We start from the raw sequence: 23,683 nt of genomic DNA on the forward strand, positions 1-23,683 counted from the left end.
AGTGTTCAAAGATATAAATCATTGAATCATCATACAAGGCACAAAAATAAGACTTATACAATTCCTGGTATATTATAATTGGATTGCTTCTCTTCACAATTCACATATTGAAAATGATGTCAGTTTATTGTGATTTCACCAATTGCTTTCATTTTATGTGGTTTATAGAAGGATACTTTATACCACCTACTGCATAAAACTTACATATAGCACAACAAGTCAGTTAATGTTTAGTGTGTATATAAGAGCAAAAATCAGCGCATAACAGACACGTGACACAGAAGAGTTGAAGTGAGAAAAAAGCAACATATTCACAGTTGTTAAAGGAATTGTCTAAACTCTTGGCATCAAAGTAACAATAAACAATCTTTGGCACTGTGTTCTCTGTCTAGACCTTACTCACAGTACAGGAAAATACCACATACATCATGTTACCATGCACCCAAGGGTTGGTGATGTGTAAATGGTAATAAATATTGCACATTAAAACAATATGGCTGTCATATCTGAAGCATATAAAGTAAATAATATTTACATAAAAACATAGTTATGAAGTTTCAGAGAACAGAATTTGTTTGATGTAATTCACAAACATCAAATAAAGTTTGTTCTCTTAAACTTTATAACTAATCTAGTTTCGTAGTAGCACCTCAAATAATTAGATGAAATATTCAATATTCATTGCATAAAAGAAAGTTAGATAAAACTGTTACTGATTATATTGAAAAATTAACTACATTGAGCTACAGTCTCTCAGCAATAAAAACTGGTGCAACAATTTCTTGTATACTCTCATGGAATGTCCCAAATTTTTGACAATTCTCCTGGACTCACGGACGAGCAGGACTTTCTCCCAGATACTTCCCACTGCCTAGAGAAGTAGGCGGGATGGCGCCTGAATGGTGTGATTCACTGGGTAAGCGTTATTTTGGCCTGTCCACTACTGCGCAATGATGTGATCGTTGTATTGCAATGCAAGCGGAGGGGCCAAAATTACATGATTTTTTGTGCCGTGCTTCCCCTCCCCATTTGTTACTTGACCAACTCTCCAAAATCTCCTAGAGGGGAGAGTCACATAAAAATACAAATATGTTAAACTATGTAATACTAAAATGTAAGCAGGGCAGACCAAAGTAATGGAATGGGTTTATGTTTTACATAACTACTAATTTTAAGTTTAGAACAACCTAGATACAAAAACAACAACAATGCGTAGAAATACTCTTTGGGCCTGTTCGTTCTCTGGAATTTCTCTCTAGATATTTATGACAGTTGTCAAAGCACAATTGTGCTGTACAAGGAGTACATAAAAATAAATTCAGAAACCTTAAAGGACACGTAAACTCCAAAATGAAAATGCCAATGCATGAAAAGCAAAATGAATGCTTATTGTGTGCTTCCATAGCGGATTTGTTAACCAGTTGTGCTGCCAAAATCCAGTGTCCGAGAACGGACTTCTAGAGCCAGGCTAGTCATGGCCTTTGCCCTTTTGTAGCGCATTTTCTCTTACAGCGGAACATGTTCACTGGTACTTGGTTGCCCCCAGGTTTTGGGGCTACAGCAGTAGAGGCTTATTCCTAGGTGGGTGCTGGATCTGTAAACATGGGATACACTATGACAGAAAGTAAAATGATACTGGTCCAGGTGTAGGTAGGTACAATACACTGAAAAGTAATGCAGGAACCTACACAGGTAAGGACAGGGTCCAAAAACCCAAGCATAAGTCAGGGCAGACAGCTAGCAATAAAATAGTCTCCGCTCCTGACAAACGTAAAGTGTATTTAATTGTATTGGCCTAAAAGCTCTGTTTTGACATCACAAACCTTTACTATTAAAGCAGTCAGGAATTACAGCACATAACAGGAGGAGACCCCAGGCATGACAAGAGTTTCCTCAGACTGGAATCCTTGTCTTGTGCAGTCTTGTATGAACTCTGTATTACTTCCTGTACTAAATCCTACTTGGATAAATCCTGTCACTATGTTGGCAAGTGATTAGAAGGGTCATGTAAGGTAAAATATCAATTGTTGCTTTTAGGAAGTGAATGTTATCTATTATTCAAATAATGAAAATTGATAACCACAGCGATTAAAAACAAGATCATTTATTGCATAGATAAGTGTACAGGAAAATCAGTCATCGCTTTATGACTGTCTTTTTCTCTCTGGATTCACACTGAAATATAATGCAAGAATCTACAATGTCTCTCTCTTTCTTCTTTTCCTTATATCTATCTCATGTGATTCTAATGAAGTTTTTATATCAGCCTATTATGCTGTTATGTTTTCCAAAGCCCCCTTCATTAACTGTAATCTCCATGACAAATGATCCTGCACCTTTTAGGCTGGGTACACACTACAGAAAATTTCTCCTGATGCAATATCGTTAACGATTTTACCAATAACTGATTCATGTGTACACACTATACACGTTTTACAAGATTTACCTTCAGATCTGTGCTCTTCATCTGTCATAACCATCTGCTGAAAAAATGATGACTGTAAGCTCTATGCAGATCTGGTCGTGAGTCCATACACACTGATTTGCCCACATTGTTCCATCATTTAAAGAGATTTTTAGTTCATTTATAAAATAAAATCAAACAATACAATGTGCTTTGGAATGATAAAACATAATTGTGGGAGCGTACACACTAATGCAATATCGGACCTAACAGTTGTTTATCGTGTGATTGGCACGATAATCGGATGATAAACCGTTAGTGTGTACCCAGCCTTAGTGTTAGACAACAGGCCACAATGGTCTTCTTTGCAGCAACTAGACTTCCACTGACTAGAATGGGGCTGATCTACTCACAGAGCTAAAAAGACAGCACATAATCAGAAAGGGGCATCGCTTCCGTTCAATATAATTTCAGAGATTTCAAGTAAAGTAGCTATGATCTAAATGATTTTGTTGATCTTCTAGGAAAATGTAAATGTTAGTTTGTGCAGAATAGCTCTATAGAAACAGTATTTTTGTTGTATATGGAACTTCACCACGATCTCTAACTTCTCCTGACTATTGTGGACCATATTCTGTCACCATTCTTTTCACAGTCAGTCTTGTCTCTCCTGCTTTTTGTGCACTAGCCTAGTTTACATTACTTTAACACCATTATCTTCTACAGGAGGATTATCCATAGCAGTGCCAGGAGAGGTCAAAGGATACTACACCGCACACCAGCGGCATGGCAAGTTGCCATGGAAAAACTTGTTTGAGCCGAGCATTAAGTTGGCGCGGGAGGGATTTCCTGTAGGGATGGGCCTGTCCCAGGGTCTGTCTGCGTCCAAGAATGTTATTGAACAGGACAAGTCACTCTGGTAGGAAATCTAATATATATAAGCCTAGCAGCGTGTGTTAGTGTGTGTGTGTGTGTGTGTGTGTGTGTGTGTGTGTGTGTGTGTGTGTGTGTGTGTGTGTGTAAAAAACTATTTCATCCAATTGACCTGAAATTTGGTATACTGACATTATTTGACAAAAAAAATATAATAGTGAAGTCAGTTAACTTCCATCATCCCCCCTTCCCCCCGTGGGAGGGATAGTAAAGGCTAAATTTACGAGTTGAGGGCTCAAACTCTTGACCGCGTGGGTATTTATTTACCAGAGCCTGTGTTTGGTCATGGACAATTGTATGTCGCATTTTCATGAGTACGGAGAAGCAGTGATGTGAAAGTGCAGGTTATGAATACTGCCCTTCAAGGAAGACTGATTGAGCACAGCGATAAGGTGTTTAGCAGAAACGTTGTGTATCGAGAGGTTTTAGAACAGTAAGACGATGGAGATTAAGGATGTGGCGATGAAGATGAAGGATGAGGTGATGGAGAAGAATGATGAGGTGGTGACATGTGGACAAAACCACGTTAAAAAAGGGCGCTTACGTCGGGAAGTAACACTCTTCCCCTGAGGAGGCCTGGCCTAGCCCCAAATGCATGACAAGAACCTTTTTAACACCTTAAGTAGCTTGATTTGACTAGAATGCATGAGTATCATGCACGGGTTAACTTGTACTATATAATGTCACTAATGTAAACAAAATATCACTATTGGGGCCCTTTGTTGTTTCTCTCAGCTTTAACAGATCAATATGTTTTCTTCAAAACTATTAGTTTGATATTGATTGTGTATACTCCGACTCAATAGAAATTATGTTTTACATTCCCAGCTACATCCCGTATGTATACGTGTATATATGGCACTATATGCACAGTACTTAACAAGAGGCAATATAAAACAGAATCAGACAATAGTGAAGGAGGTCTATGCTCCAGAGAGTTTACATCTAATTGTAAATAGGTTGGGGTGCATACAGAGACAAAATGTGGAGGAAAAAGTGCAATAGATGATTATCCATGGCCACAGTAGTTGCCATGAATGAATCCTGACTATTTGAGTGCTCCACTCATGAAGTGTGTCTTTCAACAATAGAAGAGAAGGTGTGACAAGGAGACAATTGTGTGTAGAGCACAGGAGGTGATTAGAGGCATCATAAGAGATTAAAGTAGATGTGTAGGGAGGAGGAGATAGGTGGATGCAGAGCCGTAACTTAGAATTCTAGCTCCTGGGGCGAGAAAGACAAATGCCGCCCCCATAGCCCTCAAATTGCATCCCCCCCCCCCTTCAGCGTCGCGCCCTGGGCGGTCACCCCTGTCGCACAGACCTAGTTAAGGCCCTGGGTGGAAGGGCTTGCAGGTAAGCATCACCAGGTTGTAGTTGATCTGGGACTTGACAGAAAGCCGAAAGAGGGATTTAAAGGGAATGTGTGTTGGGAAGAAGGAGCAGAAAGCAGGAAGTGAGAGCTGGAGCTCCATATGGGTAGCTTCTACCATGAGTTTAAATTGGTCCGCAAATCCTTGGGAACAATACAAGAAGAGGAAGACAGAATGTGGAGGATGAAAATGGAGTCAAACACCAAGATGAAAAGTAGTGCGTTGGATTTCAGAGTGTTGATTAATGTGAAGAAGTAGCATTGCTTGGCCAGGGTGGGGACTTCTGAGGAGTGGATACACATACAGAAGGAAACATGTTTGTGATTTCAGCCATGGATTTTGGTTTGTTTTATTGGGTTTATCTGAGCTTTAAGGGAGCCTAATGATGAGGTTTGGACGAAAGGGCTACATTTGTACACTTTGACCAGTCCATCAGATTCAGAATTGCCAAAGCTAGGAGGTTGATGGAGTAAAGATCCTGGCATTGTGGAGAGAATAGGCAGTGGCAATATAGATGGTGTTGGTGACAGTGAATCCAATGAGGTGAAGATCAGAAAGTGGAAATGGAGACAGCTGAAAATCAAATTGGGCCTATACTTCCAGCATGGTGTTTGTCTTACTTATAAGCTGCCATGAGAGCTCTGGTATCACCCCCTAACCAACAACAGCTAACACAAATGCAGATAAAATGGAATCAATTGGAAAATAAATACAAAAGAGGGAATTCTCAATTGTTGGTTCTCTTTTAAAACATAATGGCTCGGCATTGTGGAACTTGTGGGGAAAAAATATGGAATTGTCCAAATTTTTACATCTGGACAGACGTATCCTCCCATGGTAATACAAAGAGCACACAGAGTGGACCCACCAACAGATGGCGGTAATAAGAGCCCAACGGTGCACAAAGACGGCACCCTGGGTTGCATAGAAAAAAGTAGGAAATATTTTTGGGCAAGATAAGAAGCTGTTCCTGTTTTAAGACTTCTCAGGAAAATATAATTAAAGTCTGTAGAGAGTATTTGCTTTGAAGTATTTTCTCAATGACAAAGATTTGCCCTGTTCTTCTCACTTGGCTGCACATATTCACTTCCTCTGGTTTTAAGAATTTGCGATCACCAAACACTGCAATAGTATTTATGGCAGCCACCATGCCAAAAAGGGCAGAGGTTGATAAAACATCCAATAGCATACAGAGATCATCATGCTAAGGACACCCTTCTGATGCCATAACTCAGGCCTCAGCTATGCTACGTCAAACAATTTAATTGTCTAAAAAGCTGCAGAAGTCTTGGTTTTTGCTCTGTACGCTGTAATTATAAACATGCTCTGTAAACCGTGGTGTTGGTACTATATAGATAAACATTAATAAAATAAATAATAAATAAAACATGCTAGAGTTATTGATCTCAAGGGCTACTATTTACTATCCATTAATGACAGATTGGGCTCAATTCATGTTCAGACATACATGTAGCATATCTTGTGTGAAATAGCTCTACCCCTTTTCAGAAACAAGCCTACTCCTTGAGGGACGGAACGGGGGAGGGAAGGGGCAATGTACAATACGGGAGTGTCAAGGGCTTTCCGACATAGAGGCGGCCAATTCCAGTACCGGGTTTCTCACAAGAATGCTTGGTTTCAGTCTATCATTTCTATCAGCTACTATGGCACTGTCGATTGTTTTAAAAAGTACACGCATGCGTACCACTAGCTAGAACAGAACATGTGTACGCAAGAAAGACTATTAAACCGCATTGTATGTACAGTACGCATGGAAAGCATCTTGATTTATGTATTGAATGTATTATGTATTTATAAAGCATGAATCAGGCCTATTGTGTACTTTACATGCTCCTAGCAAATATGATACATATTTATTACAGCAAATTATAGTACTGCTACATAATATCCACTCTAATCAGGTTATTAAACGTTATAGCACATGTAATTTTGGACAGACCGGCAATCCACAAAAAAAAATGTCCCTAAATTGGTAAAGATGTATTAGTATACAGCGCCAGCTAGTGGATATATGGAGATTTACACACCCCGATGAGAGACTAAACTTGAATCTCTAGTGCTTTTTGTACTTTATATCTTGGTGAACATAAGTTTTCTCCAATGTGGTTCTCTAAACCTTGGAGATCTCAAAGTATGAAAGATTACTTGGATCATAAAATGATAGTCAGCAACACATCACTGATCCTATATTATTTTGGGAAGCTGCAAAAACAGCATTAAGAGGTAATATAATTTAATATACCAGCAAGCAAAATAAAGGAATTTAACTAATTCATATGAAAGCACAGAAGGAACTAACAATTGTATTTTTACAATCTCCATGAAAATCACACTTGTCAGCTAAAGGGAGTTTACAGCAGAAGAAATTGTTCTATTACAGCATGTAGAAGAGAGAGCAGTGGTATTTGCACAAATATGGCAATAAAATAGCAAGTTACTAACAAGTTTAGTAAAGGAGGAAACAATTCATACCACTATAAAGCAGCCAAGGGATGAACATGGAAAGTTTCACCACAAAGGTGGAGCTATCCTAAGAATTTTTTTGACCGTTTAATGGTAAGCAATATCAGGAAAATTATTTTTACAAATATAACAATACATACCTCTGGAAAGATAATTTTCCACAATACCTGAAATACAATTAAACATTTTAAATAACATAATAACCAAGAGATGATAGACATAGCAATATCTCACTTGAAAAACCTTAAATCCCCAGGACCAGTCACTTTAAAATATATCCCAGTGACCAAATTGGGCTGGTATACGGTGTTATGCCATACAGCCAGGGGCAAACGCAGGATTTGTAGAGGGGGGTTTCCACACCACTCCGCCAGTGGGCGTGACCAGCATGCATGGGGGCGTGGCTATAATTGTAGACAGTGCTTGGCTGCTCTCCAACTCTTCCTATCCCTATAACATACATGGGCAATGCTGCTTGCACTACTGTTAGGTGCACGCAGTTCTCCCTTTTCAAGCAGAGCCGTGTGAAGCGGGAGCAGGGTCCAGCCACCTCAATTATACAGTGCCCCAGGCTGAGAGGGGGTTTTCCAGGCACTAGGAAACCCCCCCTCGGTTTGCCTATGACAGCCACTTATATTATTGTCTAGATTGTAAAACTACCAAATTCCTTTCACTTCTCCATACCACCACTACTAAATCTCCACTTTCACCACTGATATACAACCATTTTTATAATTCCATTCTTCACCAGGAGTGACTGGTGGTAGGTTTTAATGCATTAATTTATCACAATGTGGTCAAAACAGTGGAGTGATTTCACAGATATGGGGTCATGTACGTTTATTTTATTGTGTAATGTTGAACATAAAATAATAACAAACATACTTGTTTTCTATAGCAGAAAACCCCTATATCCAATATTTACATGTCATTTACAGTAATCCAATATTTTGCAGAAAGACAGCTATAAAATGCACAGTAAGCATAGATGCAAAAGAAAAAGCATTTGATCTCATTTCTTGGGATTACCTGTAAACAACAGTAGAAAAACGTGGAATTATTGACTATTTGGCTAATGTTTATAACACAACATAAAACTAGAGTGTTGACAGATGACTTTATATCAGATCCATTAGTTGAAAAAATAGGGACAAGACAAGGTTACCCACCTATTCTCCTTCTTTTATCACAGTATTAGAATTTACAGTCGGGCTTGTGTCAAAGCCTGAGGTTTCTATATCAAGTATCAAACATATTTTTGTAGAAGTTAATTTTCTGGTTATGAAATTGATTTTGCTCCATCAGAAATATTAACAATTGAAGAGGCTACATACTTACATGTACCTTGAACTATATTACTTAGAATTTTATACATAAGATTTATGTATAGAAGTACCCTATATACTCTTGCCATTACATACTCTAAATAATTCTCCAGTTATATATAATACGCTAAAATCTTTAGAAAATTGGAAACTTCTAAAACTTTCCATTTTCCATGCACCACTTGGAAACTGGTGAACAAGGTCCATTTAGGGAACATGCTTATTGGGACGAGGTGAACTAGAATATATACAGGGAGAACGAGGAGATGATGAAACAAGGTGTGATCAGAGCATTGTGTAATCCATGGCATTCTACATTGTATTGGTCCCCAAGAAGGACAAGACAATGTGGTTTTATGTAGACTACAACAGGTTGAATGATGTTACCATGGCTGATGCCTATGCCCTGCACTGTATTCATGCTTTCTTAGATGAGTTGGTCAGTGCAAAGTATATTTCCACTTTTGTCCTAAGTATGGGGTATTTGCAGAAACCACTGACCAGGAGGCTCAAGAACTATTGGAGTTGATCACCCCATTTGGCCTGTTCAAGTTCAGGATGTTTGGAATGAAGAACACTACAGCCACCTTCTAGCAGTGCCATTTTCTGTAAGACCTGGGAAGATCAAATACAGCATTTAGGGCAGGTGTTAGGGAAGATTCAATGCGCAGGTCTGACAATTAAGGAAGACAAGTGCCAGATGGGGATTGCAGAGGTGCAGTTTCTGGGGCATCCTGTAGGTGGAAAGGGTTAGACCAGAATCAGCAAAGGTAAAGACAATCTGAGACTGGCCCTGACTCACAACCCAGAGACTGGTACTGGCCTTGTTAGGGACTGTAGGGTACTACATACGATTTGTCCCTGACTTTAGTGCTGTTGTGAATCCCTTTACAGACTTCACTAAGAAGAGACTCTCTAAAATAGTGAATTGGACACCCACCAAATAAGGCCTTTATTGTACAAACTGATGCGTCAGTACGGACTTGGAGCAGTACTCAACCAGGAGGGGCCAGATGGCCAGGAGCACTCTGTAGCCTATTTAAGCAGATAATCTGTGCACCGGGAGGTGCAGTATGCCACAGTTGATAAACAACACTTGGTGTGAGCTGTGAAAAAACTTCAGACCTACTTTTACAGCCGGTACTTTACTGTGGTGACTGATCACATCCTTTTAAAGGGCTCGCACTTCAGGAGCGAATTGCAGACTGTTGTGGTAGAGTCTTGCATTTTAACTTTATGGCTTTCTCATTGTCCACAGCAATGCAGATGTACTGATCCGATAGAAAGAGTTGGATCCCCCTGCACCACAAAGACTGTAAGGCCAGCAACCAAACTGGGGGGAAATAACCTGTTGGTGAACCACATGAACAACGTGGGAAAAGGAATGTGATCAGGTCCCCCTCTCTCCACGTGCCACGCATGCACTGCAGACTAGTTTTGTAAAGGGATAATGTTAGATGCTACTGTGCCAAAGGGGCTAATGAAAATGTAGTTATATCGATTGCGCACTGACACATATCCATTTTATCCATAACTTGTTCTCTAACATTGTTCGATGGTACTTACACACGAAGAAGCTATTATACTTATCTTGTTAAATTGGCAAGTGTGATAAATTCATCATTGAAGATAACTATAGATATATATATATATATATATATATATATATATATATATATATATACGTATATAAGTATATGTATGTATGTATATATATATATATATATATATATATATATATATATATATATGTATGTATATATATATTGCAGTAGCTTGTTTTGGTGTGACAAGCATGTGTCAATTTAAATCTAATGGGAGCCAACAGCCTCCTGCAGTTTTTTAACATGTTTTACTTGATTTTCAGGTAGATTTGGTACATTTACAAAGTAGAAACTATATAACTACTCAGTAGTTGTAAAACTAGGATTGGGATACAGTGCAGATGAACTAGGTACAAAGAAACATGCAGCTAAAATATACCAATCACTAGCCATACCTTATTTGTTTATTTGCTATTTTAAATATATTTCTATATAAGTATATTTCTTTGTTGAAGGCATCCACATGTTTATATATTCCTAATATAGCTTCTATTTGCCTTTTTTATTATCATATATTGTGTTAGTAATAACATTCTTAAAACATTGAATATGAGAATTGTCAAAATAACCTCTGTTAATCCTTATACCTGTACAATTACATTGGGGTTTCTATATTATATTATATGTTATCTATAGTCAAATGTGCTGTATGTTATCCCTTATAATTCACACGTTTTAGAATGTTATAGGAAAGTGACAATATCATTAATCGTTATTTTTTATAACTTTTAATATAGTTGTACAACACTTATAACTAGAGATGGGCGGGTCCGGTTCTCCGAGAACCGAACCCACCCGAACTTTGGGTATCCGAGTACCGAGCTGAGCAGCTCGGTACTCTCCCGCCCATTCCGAATCCAAATCGAGGCCGAACGTCATTGTGACGTCGTCGGATCTCGGGACTCGGTTCTCGCGATACTTCAACTTTATAAATACACGCCTCCACAGCAATCCATCGCCATTTGACAGAGGGAGAGAGCAGGGTGTAGTCATAGGCTAATTAGAGCAGGGACAGAGAATACAATATTGTTCTTGCAATTGCTCTAACCAAAATCGCTAGTGCAGAGAGGAGGATAGAGGTTTATTATTTTTTCTTCATATTTGGCACTCCCCAGCGCTTTTGGGGTGTCCCCCATAATTGTGCATTAATATTTCTGGCTGTCAAAAGTCATATCTGTCAGCAGTATCTACTCAATAATTTGTAGCACACCTCAGTGTTTTTGGGGTGTCCTCCCTAATTGTGCATTAATATTTCTGGCTGTCAAAAGTCATATCTGTCAGCAGTATCTACTCAATAATTTTTAGCACTCCTCAGTGTTTTTGGGGTGTCCTCCCTAATTGTGCATTAATATTTCTGGCTGTCAAAAGTCATATCTGTCAGCAGTATCTACTCAATAATTTGTAGCACTCCTCAGTGTTTTTGGGGTGTCCTCCCTAATTGTGCATTAATATTTCTGGCTGTCAAAAGTCATATCTGTCAGCAGTATCTACTCAATAATTTTTAGCACTCCTCAGTGTTTTTGGGGTGTCCTCCCTAATTGTGCATTAATATTTCTGGCTGTCAAAAGTCATATCTGTCAGCAGTATCTACTCAATAATTTTTAGCACTCCTCAGTGTTTTTGGGGTGTCCTCCCTAATTGTGCATTAATATTTCTGGCTGTCAAAAGTCATATCTGTCAGCAGTATCTACTCAATAATTTGTAGCACTCCTCAGTGTTTTTGGGGTGTCCTCCCTAATTGTGCATTAATATTTCTGGCTGTCAAAAGTCATATCTGTCAGCAGTATCTACTCAATAATTTTTAGCACTCCTCAATGTTTTTGGGGTGTCCTCCCTAATTGTGCATTAATATTTCTGGCTGTCAAAAGTCATATCTGTCAGCAGTATCTACTCAATAATTTGTAGCACTCCTCAGTGTTTTTGGGGTGTCCTCCCTAATTGTGCATTAATATTTCTGGCTGTCAAAAGTCATATCTGTCAGCAGTATCTACTCAATAATTTTTAGCACTCCTCAGTGTTTTTGGGGTGTCCTCCCTAATTGTGCATTAATATTTCTGGCTGTCAAAAGTCATATCTGTCAGCAGTATCTACTCAATAATTTGTAGCACTCCTCAGTGTTTTTGGGGTGTCCTCCCTAATTGTGCATTAATATTTCTGGCTGTCAAAAGTCATATCTGTCAGCAGTATCTACTCAATAATTTTTAGCACTCCTCAGTGTTTTTGGGGTGTCCTCCCTAATTGTGCATTAATATTTCTGGCTGTCAAAAGTCATATCTGTCAGCAGTATCTACTCAATAATTTGTAGCACTCCTCAGTGTTTTTGGGGTGTCCTCCCTAATTGTGCATTAATATTTCTGGCTGTCAAAAGTCATATCTGTCAGCAGTATCTACTCAATAATTTTTAGCACTCCTCAGTGTTTTTGGGGTGTCCTCCCTAATTGTGCATTAATATTTCTGGCTGTCAAAAGTCATATCTGTCAGCAGTATCTACTCAATAATTTTTAGCACTCCTCAGTGTTTTTGGGGTGTCCTCCCTAATTGTGCATTAATATTTCTGGCTGTCAAAAGTCATAACTGTCAGCAGAATCTACTAAATAATTTTTAGCACTCCCCAGTGGTTTGCGCTCAGAATGGATTCAAAGCAGTCCACATATGATCTAAATGAGCAACCAGGTTCTGTCACCAGTCCTGATGTTAGTGTTCCCAGTACGTCATCTGGCCAAGGCGATGTCAAACAACAGAGTGTTTTCAAATTAGTGCAAAAAACAAAAACCAAAAAAAAATTTACTGTATTGAAGCGAAAAAGAAGTGTAACTGAGCAAAAGTTAAGTGACGATAAAAAAAAAATTGCAAGCATGCCATTCTACACACGCAGTGGCAAAGAGAGAATGAGGCCTTCACCTTTGGCTATTAGTGGCAGATCCCAAAAAGTTACCCAGGCTACAATTGGTGCACAACTACTGTTACGCGTCAAAGCTGAGCTGCAAGATAACAGTGAGGCATTACAGGAGAATATTTGCTCTGATTCACAAATGACAACAATCCCTGTGGAGAGTCCATCCAACAGTGGGATGTCTAATCGTGAGCATTCTGCTGATGTGTGCCGTAATAGCCCGAGTGTAGCCGGTGATACCCAAATTGAGGATGCCACTTTGGAATTAGAAGAGGATGAGGGGGAGATTTGTGTAGGCGACGAGGGCGCTAATGAGGATGTTGATGAGGATGAGGTTGTTTGTGTAAGTCCTGCACCAGTGGCAGCAGTTCTGGCACGTGACAAGAAAAAGGCCATTGTCATGCCTGGGCATAAAACAAAAAAATCCACTTCTTATGTGTGGAATTATTTCTACCCAAATCCAGACAACAATTGTATAGCCATTTGTAGTGTATGTGAAGCCACAGTCAGTCGAGGGAGGGACCTTAACCATCTTGGAACCTCGTCTATGTTACGCCATTTAACGAGAGTTCATGGCAAAGTGTTGGGAAAAGCTGAAAGTTCTTCCCAAAAGAATACAAGCACTCCCTCATCAGCTAAGACCCTCCGCTCACCGACATACCGACGGCTACAAAATACACCCACCACACCATCCTCATCAATATCCTCAGTAGCGCTCGGAGTTAGCCCGGCATCCCACTTAAGGCTGGATGACTCCGGCACTATTATTGATTCCTCTGAAGAAAGCGTTAGTCCTGCTGCTGCTGTTGCTGCTGCTGGGGGTGAATCGTCATCCCAGAGGCAGGTGAATAAAATGAGCAGTCCTACATTTCAGCAATTAACTGTGAAACAATCATTTGCGAGGGGAAGCAAATATGACAGCAGTCACCCAGTCGCCAAGCGAATCACAGACGCCATGGCTGCAATGTTAGTGTTAGATCTGCGTCCAATCTCCACAATAAACGCAGCTGGTTTTTCACAGTTAATTGAGGTTTTGTGTCCGCGTTACAGAATTCCATCGCGACACCATTTCTCCCGTAAAGCTATTCCACAACTATACCAAAAAGTGTGTAAAAATGTAGAGATTGCGCTGAAAAATGCCATTCTGCCCACTGTTCACTTAACCACAGATATGTGGACAAGTGGAAGTGGCCAAACCAAAGACTATATGACTGTGACAGCCCACTGGGTTGGTCATTCACCTTCACCAGCAGGAACAGCAGCAGCATGTACACCACTACGTAACATTTGTCACAGGCAGGCCACTCTTTGTATCACCGGCTTCACTAACAGGCATACGGCTGACAATTTGTTACGCAAACTGAGAGATGTGATTGATGCATGGCTTATACCACTCGGACTCTCCCCAGGGTATGTCATTTCAGATAACGCCAACAATATAGTGCGAGCATTACAGCTGGGTGATTTCCAACATATTCCCTGTTTTGCTCACACCATCAACTTGGTGGTGCAGAGCTTCCTACGAAATAACCGTGAGGTGCAGGAGATGCTTTCGGTGGCCCGTAAAATTTCAGGCCATTTCAGGCATTCAGCCACAGCATGTAGGAGATTACAGCAGCTCCAAGAGCAGTTTAACTTGCCCTGCCACCAACTTAAGCAAGAGGTGGTAACTCGGTGGAATTCCACCCTGTACATGCTTCAGAGGATGGAGGAACAGCGCAAAGCCATCCAAGCATATTGCACAAGTCATGACATTGGGAAAGGAGGGGGGATGTATTTCACTCTTGCACAGTGGGGAATCCTTTCAGTGCTGTGCAAGGTGCTGAAACCATTTGAAGTTGTGACATGTGAGGTCAGTGCAGACTCTGCTAGTTTGAGCCAAGTCATTCCTTTAATTAGACTATTGGAAAAGCAGCTTGAGAAAATGAAGGAGGAGCTGAAAGCAAGCAATTCAGCGAAGTATGTTGGCCTTGTCGATCAAGTACTTAATTCGCTTCACAATGATCCTCGAGTTATTAAGATCTTGAACTCGGATCAGTACGTTTTGGCCACTGTGCTTGATCCAAGGTTTAAAAGCTACATTGAGTCTTTACTTGTAAATGAGCGAGATGTGAACTTTTGCAAGGAGCTATTGCTCAGCAAGTTGGCCGCTGAACTGGGCCTCGGCTTGACGACGTGTCCTCCTTCACTTTCTCAAGCTGTTGCTCGTAAAAAATTAAATTTCCAAAAAAGAAGCAGGGAAGACACAGGGGGCAGACGAGAACAATTTAACATCTGGGCTGGTTTGAAGGATTTTTCAAAAAAATGTGTCACTTTGCCCATAACTCCATCCAATATGAGTATAAACATGCAAAGGATGGTGGAGGATTACTTTCAAGAGGTAGTTGATATGGAAATGTCAGACAGTCCCTTTCCTTACTGGGAAGAAAAGCAGGCCATTTGGAAACCCATGTACAAACTTGCTTTGCAATACCTAAGCTGCCCACCCTCCAGTGTGTACTCTGAACGAGTGTTCAGCACAGCAGGGAACTTAGTCAGTGATCGCCGTAGAAGGTTACTTCCCAAAAATGTGGAGAAAATGATGTTTATAAAAATGAACTACATCTTCCACGAGGAAGGCCTTCACCATCCAAGACATCCAAGCACTGACTGTTCTCTAATGGCGGATTCAAGCGGCGATGAATTGATAGTCTGTGATGATGACGTACACACTGATGAGGGTGAGGATGAAGCTGAAGATGATGCCGATAACATCTTTTTAAAACTTTCTATGTAAGTGTAGGGTGCAATCTACCCCCAAAGAGGAAAGGGACTTGTGGCATTTCCATATCACATACCATCTTGAAAGGCTGCTGTTAGGGCAATTTATCCTTAAGGGTAGGGTGTCATAGACAGAGTGACCCTAAACTGGCTTTGTCCATTTTTCATAATATTGTACAGTCTATAATGGCTGAATTTTTTAGTATTTTATACAAGTGGAGGGGGGCCTAGAGAGACAGAAACCAAACTGGCTTTCTCCATGTCAATTAATATTGTACAGTCTATAATGGCTGAATTTTTTGGTATTTTATACAAGTGGAGGGGGGCCTAGAGAGACAGAGTGACCCCAAACTGTCTTTCTCCATGTCAATTAATATTTTACAGTCTATAATGGCTGAATTTTTTAGTATTTTATACAAGTGGAGGGGGGCCTAGAGAGACAGAAACCAAACTGGCTTTCTCCATGTCAATTAATATTGTACAGTCTATAATGGCTGAATTTTTTGGTATTTTATACAAGTGGAGGGGGGCCTAGAGAGACAGAGTGACCCCAAACTGTCTTTCTCCATGTCAATTAATATTGTACAGTCTATAATGGCTGAATTTTTTAGTATTTTATACAAGTGGAGGGGGGCCTAGAGAGACAGAAACCAAACTGGCTTTCTCCATGTCAATTAATATTGTACAGTCTATAATGGCAGAATTTTTTGGTATTTTATACAAGTGGAGGGGGGCCTTGAGAGACAGAAACCAAACTGTCTTTCTCCATGTCAATTAATATTGTACAGTCTATAATGGCTGAATTTTTTAGTATTTTATACAAGTGGAGGGGGGCCTAGAGAGACAGAAACCAAACTGGCTTTCTCCATGTCAATTAATATTGTACAGTCTATAATGGCAGAATTTTTTGGTATTTTATACAAGTGGAGGGGGGCCTTGAGAGACAGAAACCAAACTGTCTTTCTCCATGTCAATTAATATTGTACAGTCTATAATGGCTGAATTTTTTGGTATTTTATACAAGTGGAGGGGGGCCTTGAGAGACAGAAACCAAACTGGCTTTTTCCATTTCTTTACATATTTAACTATAAGTGTAGGGTGTAATATACATTCAAAGACGATGGCTGCATTGCCAATATGCATAGATGGAGAGGAAGACAATCTGTTTTGTGTGTAGAATAGGCCTACCAACGAAGAATTAAACTGTTTTTTTGGATGATTTATTACCTCAACAATTAGATTACTTGTCTCTAAAACAGTTGGAGCACTAAATTGGGTTAATTTAGGCCCAAAAACATGGATTTTCCCAAAAAATAGCAAAACAAAACCAAACAAAACCAAAACCAAAACCAAAACACGCAATGGCGGTTTTGCAAAACCAAAACCAAAACCAAAACACGACGGTAATCCAGATCCAAAACCGAATCCAAAACCAAAACACGGGGGTCAGTGACCATCTCTACTTATAACCATATCTGCAGAATACTGCACTACCAATGCTATTATACCACTCTAAATAAACTATAAGCTTATTTGACATTACTATGCAGTTTCGGGAATACATGTAACCCCCCAAGCATTGTGCTATTGTAAGAGTCACAGTTATCCTAAAGCACCAGTTATGTTTAATTACATTACTAAATATTTGCAGAAATATTATTTACACGATTGTAGACATTTATGGACACCATTGATTCCAATTATAACCAGCATACTTAAAGAATACTTGTGTGCTATACATCAGTAATTCCATTAAAAGTCCACAAATCATTTCATGTGGCATCACCAATATTGTGGTGATCTAAAGCATTTAGATTTGAGGAATTTACTTGCTTTTAAGATTATCCAGGTATAAAATACATGCTACCATTAACACTGCCTCCTGTGCTCTCAGCGAGGTATTCTGCAATGCTGACGGGAAGGTTTTGCAGAGAGGAGATATTGTGAAGATGCCTAAACTGGCAGAGACACTACAGAAGCTGGCGGACGATGGCAATTCTTTCTACACGGGCCCACTAGCCATGCAAATTGTGAGGGACATCAAGCAAGCAGGTGAGAGAAACATGGTGTGTTGTGTTGGTGGCATATACTGCTAGAATGACCTTGGTTAGTTGGTCAGTGGGTTAATTGCCCAATGAAGATGTGTACATAATTCCTTACTTTTTTACACTGTGTTGCAGGTGGAATCATTACAGAGGAAGATCTGAGAAACTACCAAGTTGAGATTAATGACAAACCTCATAAATTGCAACTTGGGGACTTCACTCTCATCAGTCCTTCTGCACCTCTAAGTGGTCCTGTCCTTGGACTCATCCTCAACATACTGAAGGGTGAGATTCGGATGAAGAGAGTTGTTAGTTGTGTGACCTATAGAGAGTGAAGCCTTAGGCTGCTGTTCTGCACAAGAAGGTGCTAAGTATTTCTCTGTAGGAAACCATAGTCATTCCCAGCTGGGATGTCATGCACTGCAATCTCATTCCTGTGTTGTCATAAATGATGACATACTAATTAGAATTTAAACTTTTGGTGGAATGTTTTACAGTTTTATCCTCTCTTGTTTTGAACTAGGTTTTAATTTTTCTAGTAACAGTGTAAAACCAGAGGCTCTTGGACTGACCTACCACCGCATTGCAGAGGCTTTCCGCTTTGCTTATGCCAAGAGAACTTTGCTAGGAGATCCCAACTTTGTGAATATAACAGAGGTAATGTACAGTTTGGCCCCACTGATCCAGTGCCTTGCAGGAATTTGTTTAGCTCAAGACTAGATTGGAGAGTTGATATTACCAATTGTTGGAATTTTTTGGGACCCTTTACCTAAACTACAATGCACGCTTCAATGTAAGCTTATTCCCCTCACTTATTTCATTTAACGTAATTTTGTAATTTTAACCTGCATTGTGTGAACTTGTGTCTCCATTAGGCAGAGAACACTTAAAGCACTGTGGTCAGTCTCACGAATGACACTGTACAACGTATCTATATTGTCCCTTTTGTGGGGAAGACAGATGTGGCCACACTTGACAGATGTGATTCTCCTGCAGGTGTTGAAAAATTTGACCTCAGATGAATTTGCTGAGTATCTAAGACAGAAAATCACAGATGATACCACCCACCCATCTGAATATTATGAGCCCTCATTCTACAACCCAGATGATCACGGCACAGCACACCTGGCAGTCATAGCAGAGGATGGAAGTGCGGTGTCTGCCACTAGCACCATCAACCTGTAGTAAGAAAATGGGACAACTTCTACTAACAGCAATAATAACATCAAGTAGCTCTGTAAAAATGAGAATATAGAGTTTGTCTATTTCTTACTCTCTCTTGCTATCTTTTTTTTATTAAGAACATTCCATTCATTGGCACAAGGGCTCAACCTAACACCTGGATTTATGAACCACTACTTGGACACACTTCACACCCCACAGCAAAGTGACTGCAGATCTTTGAACTCATAGAACTTTACACTTTCATCCTTAAAATAAACCTCAGTTTTATTACTTTAGCTTATCTTAATGATATACCCCCCCAGCCCATGAGGATATAATATTCTTAATTTATTAATTGCCTTCTTGTTCCAGCTTTGGCTCAAAGGTTATCTCCAATGTGACAGGAATCATCTATAATGATGAGATGGATGATTTTGGTTCACCTTTGATAACCAATGTATTTGGTATTCCCCCATCACCTTCTAATTTCATCAGACCAGGTATCTCTCCACTTAAATTGCACACAATTATAGAATATAACAAAATGGGTAGCAGAGCGTGGAAAATTTGACTCCAAAATCTTTTGCAGGGAAACGACCCATGTCCTCAATGTGCCCCTCAATCCTGCTGAATAAAGACCAAAATGTGCATATGGTGGTTGGAGGGTCTGGAGGGAGTAAAATCACCACAGCGACAGCACTGGTAAGTCATGAAACCACAAAATCAGGACAGTGGAGAGAAATAAACATCAATGGTAATTGAGAGGGAAAGCAATAAGACCCAGAAGAAATATTAAAACAACAAATGCAAAAAGCATAAAACACATTTTAAACTTCCAGTTAAATATGCTAATGTGGCAAATAACTCAAACCAAAATTTAACCATGAAAAAACAAATTTACATTTTCCAATATAAATTATGAAAATAAAAGTGTTACCCAGATTCACAGCCGGTTGAAGACACTGAGCCCAGTAAGCGGTACTTTTTTCCCCCAGTGCGGGTGATGTGCCACCTTACATTCATTGTCCCCTCTCTGAATAGTGTAGGGATCAGTAAAGATGTGGGGTATGAGGGAGCAGGTGCATGAAGCCCAAAGTGGCTTCACTGCCTATGTACTAACTGTGCCTGGAGGGTGTCGGAGATTCCAGCACTGGCCCAGCCTAGATTTTCCACAGAGGCTCTGTTGAAAAGGAAAATTATTACTTCCGCGCCCGATTATAGACAGCTGAAGCTTCAATATGGACAATTAGGACAGTGTTCTGATGGGATTTTACACAGGTCAAAAAGCTAAAAATGCAGTCATTAAGCTGCCATAACATCACTGAGCCTAACTTTGTGTATAAACCCACCGATCCACACAGTGCATTTCTGCAGAGTCTTCAGGCCTGTAAATGGCAAATCCACCCTAGCATGGCAACCTGCTGCAAAGGGGTGGAAGTGCGCATGAAGATTATATATAGATACATATAAAAACTTCCATTATTTTAAGTATATTTTACTGTTATACGGTGCCTTTTATGTATATCAATCTAAAAAAGTGGCTTTACTTACTTATGCAGGCCAAATACGTACACATACGTTCCACAATAGAGATGTAGCTTGACAGTGTTAATAGTAAATGCAAAAGCATAACCCTATTCATGCACAATATAATGTAATGAAATTTGATATACGCAAAAGAGAGTATTCTCTTGACAGTGTTATTAATAAATGCGAAAGTCAGACATTTTCTTTAGAACATGTAATGAAATACAAATACTCCCACATCCATCATTTACTTCTGTATAAATCCAATGGGAGTCTTTTTTTCCCCTGCAGTAATCCAAATGGAAATGACAAATAAGAAATCTGTGTAGAGGGTCACAACTTGATACAGTATAGCTGCAGCACTAATGAATAAAGTGCTATCAGCTGCGGGTGTCATCATCATTGTCACTTCTTTACACCAGGTCGAGGTACCTGCAAAAGATTTGGCTTAAGAAAGATATCTAGGGATGCATCCAAGTTTAATTAGTTCACATTTCCTGGGTGACTTACTTCACTTACATATACATGCCCCTACTATACTCAGCTTACACAAGCCCGTCCCTGTTCTTCCTCTCCAGATGTAAGAGGCCACAAGGTTAAGATAAGCAGATACTTTAGAACCAGCTCTTTCATTAAATTAGTTTATGGTTTAAATGAATCTTGAGAGAGACATTGGAACTATTGTTATTACAAATTCTTCATATGTAAAAAGTAATTTGAGGATGTACGCCAATCATTACTATGTCTGAGGAACACTGTCTCTTTTCCTTTTGCAGGTTATTATAGGTTCACTCTGGTTTGGTTATGATATTGAGAAATCAGTGGAAATGGCACGAATACACAATCAATTATTCCCTAATAGCACCGTTCTAGAAGATACCATGGAAAAGGTCCTTCATCTCCTCTCAGATTTATTTTATTACTTGCTAATCTATCCATCTGTTCCCCTTTTATTGTGTTTGACTTCTCTTCTGTATTCTAGAGCGTGGAGAATGAGCTTCTGAAACGTCATCATTACGTAGTACGATCAGCAAGAGCTGGATCTGTGATCCAGGGCATTCTACGGACAGATGGCAAGTGGGCAGCGGCCTCAGACACCCGGAAGGGAGGGGTTCCAGCAGGTTACTGATCGCTGTCCATGTAATCTACTGACTGTGAACTGCCATCTCTATGCACCTCTTCTTCATTGGCTTTCAACTGGCTTCCATAGACTCCCAACACATTCTATGGCACCTTTACTCAAAGACCAGCTTATGTTGAGAACTTGATAAAACAATGTATCATAGCTTAAATAATTTTTACAAGACATACTCAGAAATCGAATTTTGTCTCAATGTAACACCATATAGAAAACACTCCATTAGATGAAGGAAAGCCTACAAAGCTGCTAGATTATGGGACCATATGGGTTATGGCCATGATGTGACCATGGAATGTACAAATGGAATCATACAATTGTAAAGCGCTACGGAATATGTTGGCGCTATATAAATAAATGATGATGATGATGTGACAATGTTGACACAAACCACAGTGAACAAATAGAAACAAACTGCACTCAGAAACGTATAAACTGTGCCTTTCATGGAGTCTTCAGTCTGACTCTATATAAGGAGAAAATCTTTAAACCTTCGCTGTTCTCTATGAAATCCTTAAAGAGAAAAAATGTAACTTCAAAGCAAACAACACATGAGATGTAAAACTCTTGCAAAAGATCAACCTTTTTTCACCCAACAAAGAACATGTATCATCTCTTCCAGACAGCTTGTATTTTACTGACTGTTAGCTTTGTATCAAAGAAAATACTTAGCCAGTGGTATTATAACCACATATTCATTGAATTAACAGGAAGAGATCTACAATATGCATGTTTATTATCAGGTGATACTCAGCTACCAGGGTTGGAAAATGTGCTTATTGTTTATTCTTACACCTTTTGAAGTGAGAGATTTTTCTCATTCCAGTATATTAACACATCGGTGTTACACCGTCTCCGTCCATTACATTGATAGTAATAGTCTTTTAAAATTTGAACTCTTATTTTATTGCAACACAAATATATTAAAGGCTTGAAATTGAAATTGGTGTCTGGTTAATTGTTGGGAAACACTCAAGGTCTTGTATTATCATTGAAACATGCCATCTTTAATTCAGTTTAAAAACCCACTATCACATGTCCAAGACTATAATTCCATTCGAGTGTGACTTAGAGTGCAGTTTGGGACAACTGTGAGAGTCTATTAGTGTGAATAGTATCATCAGGGATAATGTAAGCTTTAAAAAAAGAGATGGTTTTTTAGAGAACATCTAAAGATATTGAAGGCTGCGGGAAAGCCTGATTGCACGTGGTAGGGAATTCCATAAGTGGGAAGCAGCACGGGAGAAGTCTTGTAGACACGAGTGAGAGGTGGTTACCAGAGATGAGACAAAGTGTGGGTCACAGGTAGATCTAAGAGGAGGTAATGTGGAGGAGTTTGTAGATAAGTAATTCAAATTAGATTCTGGAGGACAAAGGGAGCCAGTGTAGGAAATTGCAAAGTGGTGCAGCAGATGTGGAGTGGTGAGAGAGGAAGATCAGTCTTGCAGCAGCATTTAGGATGGATTGAAGTGTGGATATATAGGTGTCGGGAATGCCAGATAGTAGGGAGTTGCAGTAGTCAAGACGAGAGATGATAAGAGAATGGATAAGAGCTTTGGTAGAATGCTGAGTAAGAAAAGGGTATATTCTGGCAATGTTTTTAAGGTGGAATCGACGGGACTGGGAGAGAGAGTCTGGATATAAGGAATAAAGCAGAGGGCAGAATTAAGTGTGACACCAAGGCAGCGGGCTTGGGAGACTGCCGATATTGTGGTGCTCTTAACAGTGAGGGAAATTTCAGGAAAGGTGACTCTGGCAGGAAGGAAGATAATAAGCTCTGTTTTGGATGTGTTGAGCTTTAGGTAGTAGAGCTGAGACATCCATGTGGAGATAGCTAAAAGACAGTTGGTTACACGACATAGTGCAGATGACAAGTTAGGTCCATATAAACTCACAGTTCATTTCTCTTATTACCTCAGTACATTTATTTTTATTTGCTGATGAATGAAAAACAAATTTCATGTACTGTTGGTGCAAGGAGAGTTCTACCCCAACATACAGACCTATTGAGTCTAATACTCATGCTACAAAAAT

The 23,683-nt window shown here is 39.6% G+C and overlaps 1 protein-coding gene across 1 annotated transcript in view; it reads left to right on the top strand.

Moving 5' to 3' along the window:
- GGT1 (gamma-glutamyltransferase 1) overlaps window positions 1–22,574 on the top strand; it is a 61,086-nt gene extending 38,512 nt beyond the window's left edge. Inside the window, exons 5-13 of the mRNA XM_075215496.1 lie at window positions 3,131–3,323; window positions 17,670–17,827; window positions 17,956–18,105; window positions 18,344–18,477; window positions 18,817–19,004; window positions 19,357–19,484; window positions 19,574–19,686; window positions 21,288–21,401; window positions 21,494–22,574. Coding sequence (XP_075071597.1) covers window positions 3,131–3,323; window positions 17,670–17,827; window positions 17,956–18,105; window positions 18,344–18,477; window positions 18,817–19,004; window positions 19,357–19,484; window positions 19,574–19,686; window positions 21,288–21,401; window positions 21,494–21,640 — 1,325 coding nt within the window. The 3' untranslated portion in view covers window positions 21,641–22,574. The remainder of the gene's footprint in view (window positions 1–3,130; window positions 3,324–17,669; window positions 17,828–17,955; window positions 18,106–18,343; window positions 18,478–18,816; window positions 19,005–19,356; window positions 19,485–19,573; window positions 19,687–21,287; window positions 21,402–21,493) is intronic.
- The last annotated feature ends 1,109 nt before the right edge of the window (window positions 22,575–23,683 follow it).

This window comes from Mixophyes fleayi, chromosome 1 (assembly GCF_038048845.1).
Source record: "Mixophyes fleayi isolate aMixFle1 chromosome 1, aMixFle1.hap1, whole genome shotgun sequence".
Lineage (NCBI taxonomy): Eukaryota > Metazoa > Chordata > Amphibia > Anura > Limnodynastidae > Mixophyes > Mixophyes fleayi.